The sequence below is a fragment of the Peromyscus maniculatus genome, chromosome 6 (assembly GCF_049852395.1).
Source record: "Peromyscus maniculatus bairdii isolate BWxNUB_F1_BW_parent chromosome 6, HU_Pman_BW_mat_3.1, whole genome shotgun sequence".
Lineage (NCBI taxonomy): Eukaryota > Metazoa > Chordata > Mammalia > Rodentia > Cricetidae > Peromyscus > Peromyscus maniculatus.
In genome coordinates, this window is record NC_134857.1 from 70287393 (window position 1) to 70299621 (window position 12229).

Here is a 12229-nt window from a genome sequence, read left to right on the forward strand (position 1 = left end):
TCCCAGCACCCACATGGTGGCAGCTCACGATTCAATGCCCTCTTCTGGTGTGCAGGCTTACATGCAGACGAGGCACTTGTATACATACATAAGTAAATCTTTTTTTTTTTAAAGATGACAACAAAACTAACAAACACCCCACGTTTATGTCTCTGGGCTTTTCCCTTCTCCAGCTGAGGTCTTCTCCCAAATCGCCTCCTTTTCTCTGGACCTCTGCCTTTGAAGCTTTGCTCTGGGTCCCCCGGGATGGCAGGCATCCCTCCTGTTTCCCAGCTCCCTATCTTCATTCATGCAGCTTCCTCCGCTGGAAACGACCTTCTCCATCGGAGTCAGCTCGTCTTCCATTTTTCTTCCACTTGGAGTCCATCCAAGTGTGTGTCGAAGAGCAAGGCTTCTAACGCCCAGCTTCCTGCTTTCCACCCCGGGCCCTGCCACGTACTGGTCTGGGTCATTTCCTCAAGCTCTTTGTGCTTCCATTCTCCTTAGCATGGGGACACTGTCCTGTGTAGCTCACAGACTAGCTGTGAGCGTCACCGCACTGAGAACAGCGCTCGCTGCCGGGCCAGATGTTACAGAGAGGTTATTTTGTTTTCTATCACACCACCTTTTATTTGGACTTATCCTTCAGTATGCTTTGTGAATGTGTCTGCCTCCCACTACCCTGAAAGTGTCTGTATCTTAAGAACCAGGATGGAAGCCAGACATGGTGGCGCACGCCTTTAATCCCAGCACTCAGGAGGCAGAGGCAGGTGGGTCTCTGTGAATTCAAGGCCTGCCTGGTCGACAGAGTGAGTTTCAGACCAGCCTGGTCTACAGAATGAGTTTCAGGATAGCCTGGTCTACAGAGTGAGTTTCAGGACAGCCTGGGCTACACAGAGAACCCCTGTCTCAAAATAAACATAAACCTGACTAAGGCGAATAGCTTTCGTGGTGTGTTGTGAGCGATGCTTTCAATACCACAAACAGCTGGTTTTCATTCACAAATACTTTAATCTGGGCTTCCTAGCAAGAAGTGTAAGAACTGAAGGTAAACTTTACTCAGAGCAGGACACTAGGGCAGGAAGTGAAACTGCTCTGCAGAGGCCACCTCTCCACCACCCTGGCAGGGAACCTGGAGGCCACTGTCTGCAGACATCAGCCCTCCTCTTAGGCTGGGCCCACTGGGCTGTGCCGAGGCGTCCTTCTTAAACCTGTCTTCAGAACTGACTCTCGGCAACTGTGCAGACTGTCTGGGGACAATGTGATATTTCAGTTCATGTGCATGTCGTGCAGTAGCCAGGAGAGTTCTGGTGCCTTCCTCCGGCTTCTGCAGCATGGCCGGAGAGTTGCCAGCCCAGCCCAGAACAGTTTCAGAGCATTCCGCTGCCTTAGGCGAAGGCAACTGGGTTACCCACGGGCCTCATGACACCTGCCCATGTGCACTGAGGTGCTCTGCCTGATTTTCAGAAATCAGACGTCGTGGTTCCAAAGACCCCCTGGTGAAGGCTCTCCAGCTGCTGGACGGCCCATGTGAGCCAGGGGAGAGCATGAAGATGGAGGCCACAGCCAAGAGACGCAGCTCCAAGGACCTGTTGGGGAAGCCACCACAACTCTATGACACCCCCTACGAGCCCTCGGAGGGTGGCCAACGGGTAGCAGAGGTGAAGGCCCGGCCAGCAGACAGCAGGCTGCCAGAGGAGGATGATCGACCTGCCGCTGAGTATGAGCAGCCCTGGGAATGGAAGAGGGAGCAGATCGCACGGGCCCTGTCAGGTGAGGGTGCAGCACCTGCCACTCAGGGCCCTCTGGGCCTAACACTGCCGACTTCTCAGAGCTGACACACGCACATGGTCCAGGCTCACACACGGTGTGCCCCTCAGCACATGTGTATGCTGAACAATGGCCAAGTGCGGGTGGTGAACATACACACCCATCACCTAGCATGAGTTCACTCAGGTGGACACTCTGAAAAAGTCCTCAGAAATCCAGGGAATCCAGGGCAGAGCTCTGGATACTAGAGGCTAAGGGAGGGGAGGAGGAGGGGAGCGGCTGGTCTCCCATGCCCGGCTCCAGAGGAGCATCAATCGGCTCTGATGACCCATTGCAGAGGGTACTGAGAGTGGCCCTCGGTTCGTAATGACTTTACAGGCTGCGTCATACTCTGTTTCCTGCTGCGAGTCTCCTATTTTTATTACATCTGTTCGTTTGATTGATTGTTTGTTTGTTTGTACCTGGGAATGAGTGTAACATGGTAGACCAGAAGACAGCCTGAGAGAGTTGGCCTCCCCTTCCGTCACGTGAGCCCCAGGAATTGAACCCAGGCTGTCAGGCTTGGTGGCAGGCAGCTTTACCCCCTGAGCCATCTTGCCAGCCCACAAGTCTCTCTTTTAAGAGGGCATTTGAGGTAGAGACGTAAGAATCTAGCTATGGACGAGGCCCAGATTCTGTGCCTGTATTGCCAGGACTTGGAAGGCAGGAAAATCAGGAGTTCAAGGCTAGTCTGAGCTCTCCGGTACTCTGTGATCAGAACGACAACCAGGCCGAAACTGTGCCCCTTAAAACTACTTGTTTCCTTCTCTTTCTGCGTGTAGCTGTGGAGATGCCTTCAGGGGCGGTTGGAAAAGCCTCCTTGATCACTTTGCGTTGGTTTCCCATCACTGAAGCTATCCAGCTGGAAACAGCTTTTCTAGTTCTTGGCCTCACTTCCTCTTCAAGCCTGTGAGCTGCTCACGGTGAAATGCCAGGACTGGGTGAGATAGGTTAATGGCCAAAAACTAGAGAGAAAACTGGATGGGTTTTGTTGTCGCTTGCTTTTCTTCGTGCCTCAGTTTCCTTAGTGAGGGTGTTAGAGGCATATGCCACAATTCCCAGCTACAGATTGATTCCTTTAGAAAGATATTCCAAAGGAAAACCTAGATTGAAGGTAGAGTCACGTCTTCAGATGTGGAGCTTTTGTTGCAGAGGCCAGGGAAAGCATCTCCTATTTAGTTAGCCCAGGCTGGTCTCAAGCTCCTGGGCTCAGCCTCTCAGGTAGCTGGGATACCACCATGCTTTGCTTGTGTGGGGGTTTCTAAGTAATTTAAGGGAAAGTTGATAAGCTGCCCTAAAGCAAAACAGGGGGAATGGGGTAGGAGTGTGGGCTGGAGAGATGGCTCAGTGGTTAAGGGCACTAACTGCTCTTACAGAGGACCTGGGTTTGGTTCCCAGCACTCACATGGAGGCTCACAACCATCTGTAACGGCTGCTTCCCATACATAATTTTTCCATTTGGCTTTCACAGAATTTGTTTTGCCTTTGATTTAGAATTTACAAGGTACCTTTTCCCCTTAACAGTAAATCAAAATAGAAGGTGAACCGGCGTGCTACGTGGTGGTGGTGCATGCCTGTAATCCCAGCACTTCCTACACAGAAGCAGGAGCATGGCAAGTTCTAGGCCACCCTAGGCTGTATGAGAGCTTGTTTGAAGAAAAAAAAAAAAAAAGCAAAGCCAATATGAAGTGCCTCTGCTGGGTCTCTCCTCTGCCCGTCCTGGGTATCTCCACAGCTCTAAGGTCTCATGTCATGGCTTTGTTCTGTTTCTGAGTGTTTTGTCTTTTTTGCTTTATTATTTCATAGTGAAAGTTGCCACTGAGTCTATAGAAAGAGATAGACTCACTACATTTCACTAACTGTATGTTTAAGTCCTTTGAAAAACAGTTATTCGCTGAGAATTTCATAGAGTGTATTTTTATCATATACTTTGCTATCCTCCAACTCCTCTCTGATCTTACCCGCTTCACCCACACAACTTCTCTCTGAAAAGAAAAGAAAGGAGGGAAGCCACTAAGAACCGTGGAGTCCTATTTGCGTTGGCTAACTGCTCCTGAGCTGACGTGGTGTCCGTTCTGGAGTGTGGTGGAAGAAAAGTGATTTCCCTGTCCTGGCAGCTGTCATTTGTGAATAGCTTCTTGGCTAGGGGTGGGACTCGGGGCCACGTCTTCTCCTTCTGGCTGGGATCTGTCGGGCTCGGGCTTGTGCAGGTTTGTGTGAGTTGTCACAGCCTCTGAGTTCATGTGTGTCTGCCAAACGCTGTTTCATTGAAATCATCTACCACGTGCGGCTCTGATGGCATTTCTGCCTCTCTTCTGCGCAGGTCCCTGGACCTTGAGGATAGGGTGAGAAACAGATGTCCCGTTCAGGGCAGAGTGCTCGAGAGTCACACTTTAAATTTGTTGAATCTTTTAAACAAACAAATAAACAAAAAACCTTTTTAAAGCATTTTTAGAATAAAAGTCCATGCTGAACGTGAGTCTCCTCTTTGTGTTCCAAAACTGTTTTAAACTGATGAGTCACCTCAAGTGTCCCATGGGGACAGTAGCATTGTAATCAGATGTCCATGACAGCAGGGGCATGCCTGTCTAGGGATGCTGCTGCGCAGTGGAGCTTACCTGGGCTAAAGCAGGCATGAGGTTTTCCCCTTGGAGGTCACGTGGCCAGCCTCTGTGGTCTCTGGTACTGAGTGACATCTTCCTTCCAGTCCAGTTTGAGGGATCCGATCGACCTCCCAGCAAAGAAGAGACGGGCAGAGCGGCACACCACTGGCAGAAGACCTTGAGGCCAACCCTGTCGGCGGACCACAGTGACAGGGAGAAGGTGGACCCGGGCCTGGCCCTGGAAAAGCAGCCGTGAGTCTCCCTCCGTGACTCTGTCACAGCCTTGTGTGGGGCCCCCTGGCCCATGTGGGGCCATCCCTTTCATGTATGAATTCTTGCGTGGTGGGACTTCCTAGTATGGTGTGTTTGTTCAGGATAGAAGGGCCTGTATCCCAAGAAGGCCGCTTAAGCCTCCTTCATACAGAGGAGGTAACCAGCCTCCTTTTATTTTTGAATTTATTTTTGCTTTATTTTTGAATGGCTGTTTTATTTTTATGTTATGAGCATTTTGCCTGCGTGTGGTGTGTGTGTGTGTGTGTGTGTGTGTGTGTGTGTGTGCGTGCGTGTGAACCATGTACATCCTGATACCCAAAGAGGCTAGAAAAGGGCATTGAATACCCCGGAACTGGAGTTGTGGATGGTTATGAGCCACCGTGTGAATGTTAGGAACTGAACCCAGGGCCTCTGCAAGACTTGACTTGGCTGTGTATGGCTTTGTGATGGGGACCACTGGAATCTGCATCGTGTCTGTTCTGCATGTGAAACAGGGTCCGCCGAGGCTGTTGAGCATCTTCAGAAGCTCTGTACAGACCGTGCCTCAGTGGGGTGGTTTTAAATGATGCTTACAGAGGGATGTAAACTCAGTCTGGGTTTGCACTGTGACACCGTTTCTTCTCTGCCTCTGTTCAGTTGGTATCATGGCACCATTACCCGAGCTGAGGCCGAGAGCCGACTCCAGCCCTGCAAAGAGGCTGGTTACCTGGTCCGAAACAGTGAGTCGGGCAACAGCAGGTACTCCATCGCACTGAAGTAAGTGTCCTCACCCCGCCAGCATCCTTGTCTGAAGGCAAGGGTGTGCTGTACAGTCTTTCCTCCCTGGGGGTAGATGGGCGGTCAAAACAGGTACAATTTGAAGGTGGTCACAGGGCGCAGATCACCAGAAAACAAAAGGCGGTTACTTGGACAGCAGATGGCGAGACACTGATCAGAACTGACGCTGGGTAAAAACCCCGGCGTCTGTTACAGTCATGACGCTCCCGTTTTCATCGTTGAGCATCAGTCGGTTTCTGCCTTACGTCACCAAATCTAAGGCCTCTTAGAAGAGAAATAATTCTTAATATTAAAAAAAAAAAAGGTGAAGCTGGGCATGGTGGCCCAGGCCTTTAATTCCAGCATTCAGGAAGCAGAGGCAGGTGGGTCTCTGTGAGTTCAAGGCCAGCCTGGTCTACGGAGTGGGTTCCAGGACAGCCAGGGATACAAGGAGAAATCCTGTCTCGAAAAACAAGAAAACAAAAACAATTTTTTTTTTAAAAATGTGCCAAGGCTGGAGAAATTACTCAGTAGTTAAGAGCATTGGCTGCTCTTCCAGAGGGCCCGGGTTCAATTCCCAGCACCCACATGGCAGCCGACAACTGTCTCTAACTCCAGTTCCCAGGAATCCAATGCCCTCTCTGGCCTCTGTAGGGACCAGGCATGCACATGGTGCACAGACATGGATGTAGGCAAAACACTCATAACATATAAAAAAATAATAATAATTTAAAAAAAAAAAAGAGTAGTGTCTGGGGTTGGGGTGCAGTGCCGTGGTAGAGCACTTGTCCAGCACACACAAGCCCTAAGTTTGTCCAAAAGCAGAAAAATAAGTCAATACGAATTAAAAAGACAGTGCAGTTCAACCTCTTCTGTGTTTTTTTTTTTTTAATTTTAAAAACTTTTATGTTAACGAGTATTTGCCTGTGTGTAAGTCTGTGTACCATGTGCATGCCTGGTGCCCATGGAGGCCAGAAGAGGGCATCAGATTCCCTGGAACTGGAGTTAGAGATGGTTGTGAGCCTCCATGTGGTTGCTGGGAACTGAACTCAGGTCCTCTGCAAGAGCAGTCGGTGCTGTTAACCCCTGAGTCATGTCTCTGGCACACACACACACACACACACACACACACACACACACACACACACACCAATTCTTTCTTTTCTTTTTCTTTTTTCTTTCTTTCTTTTTTTTTTTTAAAGACAGGATTTCTCTGTGTAGCCCTGGCTGTCCTGGAACTTGATTTGTAGACCAGGCTGGCCTCAAACTCACTGAGATCCTCCTGCCTCTGCCTCCTGAGTACTGGGATTAAATGTTACGTGCCACCATGCCTGGCCCTCCTCTTTTCTTATGAGACGGGTCTCACTGTGTGGGTTTATCCAGAACTTAGTAGTCTCCTGCCTCTGCATCCCCGGCGAGAGAACCACAGGCGTGTGCCAACCCCCACCCCCACCCCCAGCCGGTTGGTTTTCGTTTATTCCCTAGTATGAGGGACCTTAATGAATGTCGAATCCCTGGCTGTCAGAATGCCAGCTGCACTTGATACCAGTCTCTGCTGGTGCAGAAGGAGATGCGGGGTCGGTCGCCTCTTGCTCCCTCGGCCAAATTGTACACAGAAAACTCGCTTTGGCCTGGCGGGCTTGCCAGAATGTGTCTCATGGAAATTCTCATTGCTCGGTGAAGTCGGTGGCACTATATTGGAGGATCATTGTCAAGAGCCCCAGCAGCACTTCCTTCCTGAGGAAGCTGAGCCCCTGCAGCTGAAACAATCGGACTGGAAGGGAAGGGTGGGGGAGGGGCACGAGCGCACCCCGGCTCAGAAAATGGGACAGGCCGCATAGACAATACCAGGAACAGCACTGTGCTCCCGAAAGCGGCGGCGTTTGGGGATTAAATCTTTGAGCCTTCGGTACCAGCTGTCATTATGTGCAACCGGGACTGGTCTTTCCTCATGAGGGCAGGGGCCAAATGGGCAGTTGTTGTTGTTATTATTATTAATGCGTTCCTTTGGGGGAAATAGAGGAGAAGAAACCTCACATGACTTTAGCAGCGGCAAGGGGTTCAGTATGAACTGCAGAGCGGCGGCAGGCTCAGGCTCATTCACCAGTCCTACCGTTTGGGTAGCAGAAGGGATTTATTTGACTGTTCCCCTCCAGTCCCGACCACTGGTGTGTAGTAACGATAAACAAGTTGAGGTGCCAGGTATTCAGACACTTCCAGGCCCTCCATCAGCCTGCTGGATGCTTTTCTGTGTATGCAGAGCGGTTGCAGGACAGGAAGAGGGCCCGTCCACCCCTTGTGAATCTGGCCGGGACTGTTTCCAGTGGGGATGGACACTCTGCTCACTCATTCAAGTCTTCTTGTTTTTCTCCTGCAGGACTAGTCAAGGGTGTGTCCACATCATAGTGGCTCAGACCAAAGACAACCGCTACACACTGGATCAGACCAGTGCCGTATTCGACAGCATCCCTGAAGTGGTACACTATTATTCCAGCGCAAAGTTGCCCTTCAAAGGGGCAGAGCACATGACCCTGCTCCATCCCGTGCACAAGCCTCACTAAACTTTAGGCAGCCAGAGCCCAGGCACCTTCGAGGCCGTTGGCACCCACCCAGCATCACGTGGACAAGACTCTCTCTGCTGCTGCAGACCGGGAGTCGGCGCCTAGAAGTCAAGCAGTCTTTGGTCCTAAATCCAGGACACGTGGTCTGACCTGGTCTTTCTCTTCCTGCCAAGTAGCTACACTCTAAGAATGTATCGCTTGCCTGTTGCCTTCGCCCTCGGAGCAGGAAGTCTGTCTGGGGGTAGATCTAGAGTTCAGGAGCACTGACTTGTCCCTCAGTGCTGTTCTCTGGAGTTCCTGGACCCTGAACATCAGAAACCCCCTCGGCCTTTGCTAGTGGCCACGTGGACTAGAAGATCCTGCAGTGAGCCCCTCGTGGGGAGGTGGATGGACAGTGGGAAATGGAACAATGGACAGGAAAGCTGTCTTTCTCCAGGTCCTGATGCAGCTGTGGCCTTCATACACATTCACAATGTAAGGACTGTGCAGAGGATTATTCGGCTGGTTGGCCTTCCTAAGAAAAGTATTTGCTTTCTCGGTCTCTCTGGACATCCGCTTCCAGCAAATCAGTAATACAAGCAAAAATTGGATGGAAGATCCCAGATTAAAGTGTTACCAATATAATTGAGTAATGACATCCTTTGTGAAATTCTGGTTATTATTAAGTGTACTCCAAAGATTTGGTTTCTGATTTAAAAAAAAAAAAACACTACAGAGCTCAAGAACCATTTTGTTATTGGATGATTACATAATTCAGACATCTTTTGTTTTCTCTTTGTGGATTTTAGTTGCACGGAATCATCTTTAAGTTTTCTTTCTAAAATTAGATTTGCTCTGTATTTTTAGTAAATTTTTTTACAAGAAAATTGGGATCCAGTTGTAGGAACCAAATCACTGGTGGGAAGATTTCCCTGTATGTGCAGAACAAACCAATTTGCGCCTACAGAAACATTTTGAAAGGACTGAAGTCATCTCTGCTGCTCTCCAAGACACTCCATCATTGTATTTTTATCCTTGTGATTTCTCTATTGTGGAAAATCCCGCCGGAGTGGCATGCCATGAGCCGGTGCTGTGGGGAATGGGCCGGACCAGAACTGGATGGACATTCCTTGCTCAGGTTTGTAAACTGGGTCTCAAGACTGTTCCCAAGGCAATGCACTGACCGCTCTTGGTGGAAAGTGGACCTTTGTAGCTTCTTTCAGATGCACAAGAAGTATTAACCTGGTCAGACTTCTTAGGAAAACACCCGTCACTTGGCTCTTGTGACCGAAACATAGGAAGACTTTTGCTCCTGTTTAAGTGAAGATGTTAGCCAAAAGGTTGTGTGATTCTCTTTTTGTTTTCAAAAGTTGGAAGGGATTTTCTCAATGGAGCACCGTGATCTTCACAAAGGCTGTTCTCACAGTCCTGACAATTGCTTGTAGCGCAGGATGTTCATTTTACATGTTCAGTAGCTAGAGCTCCAATTCCATTCAGCAGATGTTTATTATCACTTATTATCTTGTGTGTGTGTATTGTTCACTGTGTTAAACCTATTTTTAGCTCATCGTTCTAGCCACAGAGACTTATTTTTTGCTTAGCTTTCCTTAGTCTTCACAGGAAACCGAGCTGTCGTCTTTAATGAATGGTAAGAGCATTATAAAGTGTGGCTGTGAGTGGAAGGATTGGGGTCCACACCCAGCGACTCCGGTGAATGCCGGCCTGAAGCGGCAATGTCTCCTGGGCTCGGCCGCACGCCCAGGTGTTCTCCCTCCCTTCACGTGTTTGGAAGCGGAGGAGGAGGCAGGTTTATATATAGTCCAGTCTTCACAGTAGGAAGAGGGGGGCTGTCCGAAGCAAAAATACCGTCAGTCAGTGGAAGGCCAGTGAGGGAGTGGGGTAAAGCTGCTATTTTCTCCTTCGGCTTCGACACAAGCCGACGGAAGCCAGGGAGCTCACAGCTGGGCGGCGGCAGAGAGAACCCCAGGTTCTAAAAACAATCAGACCCAGCGGGTGTCCTAACAGCTCACGCCTGCGCCTGGCCCAGTTGCTCTGGAGCCCTGAGGCTTGTCCTCTGAGCTCCACACACTGGGGCCTCCTGCCTTTTCAAAACCCTGATAAAAGTATCTCCCTGTCATCTTCATTCCTGTGAGCTGATCGAGTCTCACAGAAATTTTTTTCTAGAAAGATTGTCTTTTGGTAAACCCCTAGGATACCTTGAAGTAAACATCTGTAGAGCTGTCCACTTTTTCTCCTTTAAAAGAACGTACTTGTAAAAGCTGCTCTGTTCCTTAGAGAGGGGCCCCTGAGAACAGAGGGCCCCATGTAATCCAGCTAGCTACCTAGGAGCTGGAGGCAAGAGTTCAAAACCAGCCTGGGCAACAGCGTGAGAGGGTCTCCAGAAAGAAAACAGAAAGGCAAATGGCATTTCTATTTCCTGTGACACCGCAGTGGTTTCTGTCGGGCTATATGTTAACCACTGGGTCTGCATATTTACGTAGGAATCGGCGCAGGCCAGGAGGATGCTGAAGAGGCAGAGGTGGGGGACGCTGGCTTTGAGGTTAGTCCTGAGTTACACTCCGGGGCTGGAGAAATGACTCAGAGCCTGAAAGCGTCTGCTGCCTTTTGCAGAGGACCCTTGTTTAGTTCCCAACACACTTGTGCTGCCTGGTTCCAGGGGATCTGATGCCCTCTTCTGGCCCCTGAGAGCACCACGCATGCACACGGTGCACAGACATATATAAAGTAAAACACTTATGCACATAAACTCTGTTTAAAAACTTGAAAAATGGGAATAAAATAATGGGAGAACTTTAGTGTGTATTCACAAAGGCAAGTGATGATAAATGCACAAGTGTCCTTCCGGGTTATTCAGAGTGCTTTAATAGGCACCTGTAAGAACAGCCTTTATTCTTGGCCGATTAAAGTCTGTTCCGCTGTTTTGGACTTCGGTGGCTGGCCTGTGCCACAGGGAGGGGAGCTGGGCCGAGAGCCTGTAGGGAAAGCGGGCTGTTCTCAAGACAGGTCCTACTGTAATAGTCCTTGCTTGTTATTTGGATTATTCACCAGTGTTAATCACTCAGCAACTAGCCTTTGCTGTTGGGTAGATCTGAACGTTTAATTCAGAGGAAGAACTGTGAGACGTTCTTTAGCCGCTTGTTAAATGAGTCTGTCCCTTCTGCTAACTTGCTGTTTCAGTCACAAGCTAAGGCCTTATTTTTCCTTACCACTGTCAAGAAGAAACCAGTGCGTTCTAGATTTCACGTCTCTTGGACATGCTTTTGATACTTAGGACTTCACTGCCCTTCCTTGGAGCCCACATCCGCTGTTCATCTTTCTATCTCTATAGCCAGCACCAGTTTAACCTCATACCCCTTAGAACTAACTCCTCTTCTTTATTCTCCTTGCCGCTTCTTACATCCCACTAACCTGGCCTTGAGAAACCTGACCTGCTAACAGCGTGAGCCTTCCCGGCAATTTAACCTCTCTTCTTGGAACCTTTGTGATGAAAGATGGTGTGCTACTGCCATCTACTGGAGAAAGAGAAAACTGCAGGCGAGGAATCCGCTGTGCATTTCAGGGTGGTTTGGCTGAAGGATTTCTGATAGAGTTCATAATTCAAAGTAAGTGCAGACACGGCGATTGCCGTCTTGAAATATGCTCTTTCCTACGGAAAGGGTGGTTTGACTCCTAGTATGACAATCGCCCATGAGGACCCTGGACCCGGGCTGGGTCATGTAGTTCACAATCTTATTTCTGTTTTTGAAGACTACTCTGTCAACGGATCATTGAGACGGGCTCCGCTATGTCAAGTTCTTAGCTGTTCCATATGTTGTCAGGAGGGCTTGACATTTTAAATATCAATTAATTCATTGTTTTAGCTTTCTAAAAATATTTAAGAGACTGTAAAGCAGGTGACTTGGCCATCCGTATTGTATTGGAATCTTATAAGTTGTTGGCTCTCTTGCATGGGCCAGTGTAGCTGCGTGCCTTCCAGAAGATGGTTTACTCTGAATGTCACTTTCAATAAATGCTTTGCCAGGAAAAACCGTCATTTGGCTCTGTTCAGTTAGCCGGTGTTTGGTTGGTTGGTTTTGTTGTGTTGTGATGATGGGTTTCGTGCACCAGGCCTCTACCACTGAGCTACCCCACCAGTTGCATCAGTTTTGACAATCACCTCCCCTTATGGAAGGTCCTCCCTGTGCAGTCACCGACCTGGAGCTTTCCGTGAAACTGCTGGTGCCAGAGTGTGCCAACGCAACGGACAGC

At 49.2% G+C, this 12229-nt stretch overlaps 1 protein-coding gene across 2 annotated transcripts in view; it reads left to right on the top strand.

The window, feature by feature from the left end:
• Positions 1–12014, top strand: part of She (Src homology 2 domain containing E) — a 25777-nt gene extending 13763 nt beyond the window's left edge. Inside the window, exons 3-6 of one of the 2 annotated variants that reach the window (XM_006976304.4) lie at positions 1447–1752; positions 4496–4643; positions 5301–5420; positions 7798–12014. In XM_006976304.4, coding sequence (XP_006976366.1) covers positions 1447–1752; positions 4496–4643; positions 5301–5420; positions 7798–7981 — 758 coding nt within the window. In that variant the 3' untranslated portion in view covers positions 7982–12014. Of the gene's footprint in view, positions 1–1446; positions 1753–4495; positions 4644–5300; positions 5421–7797 lie in introns of those variants that run through there. The other variant, XM_076574472.1, reaches the window with a different exon arrangement.
• Positions 12015–12229: the final 215 nt, after the last annotated feature.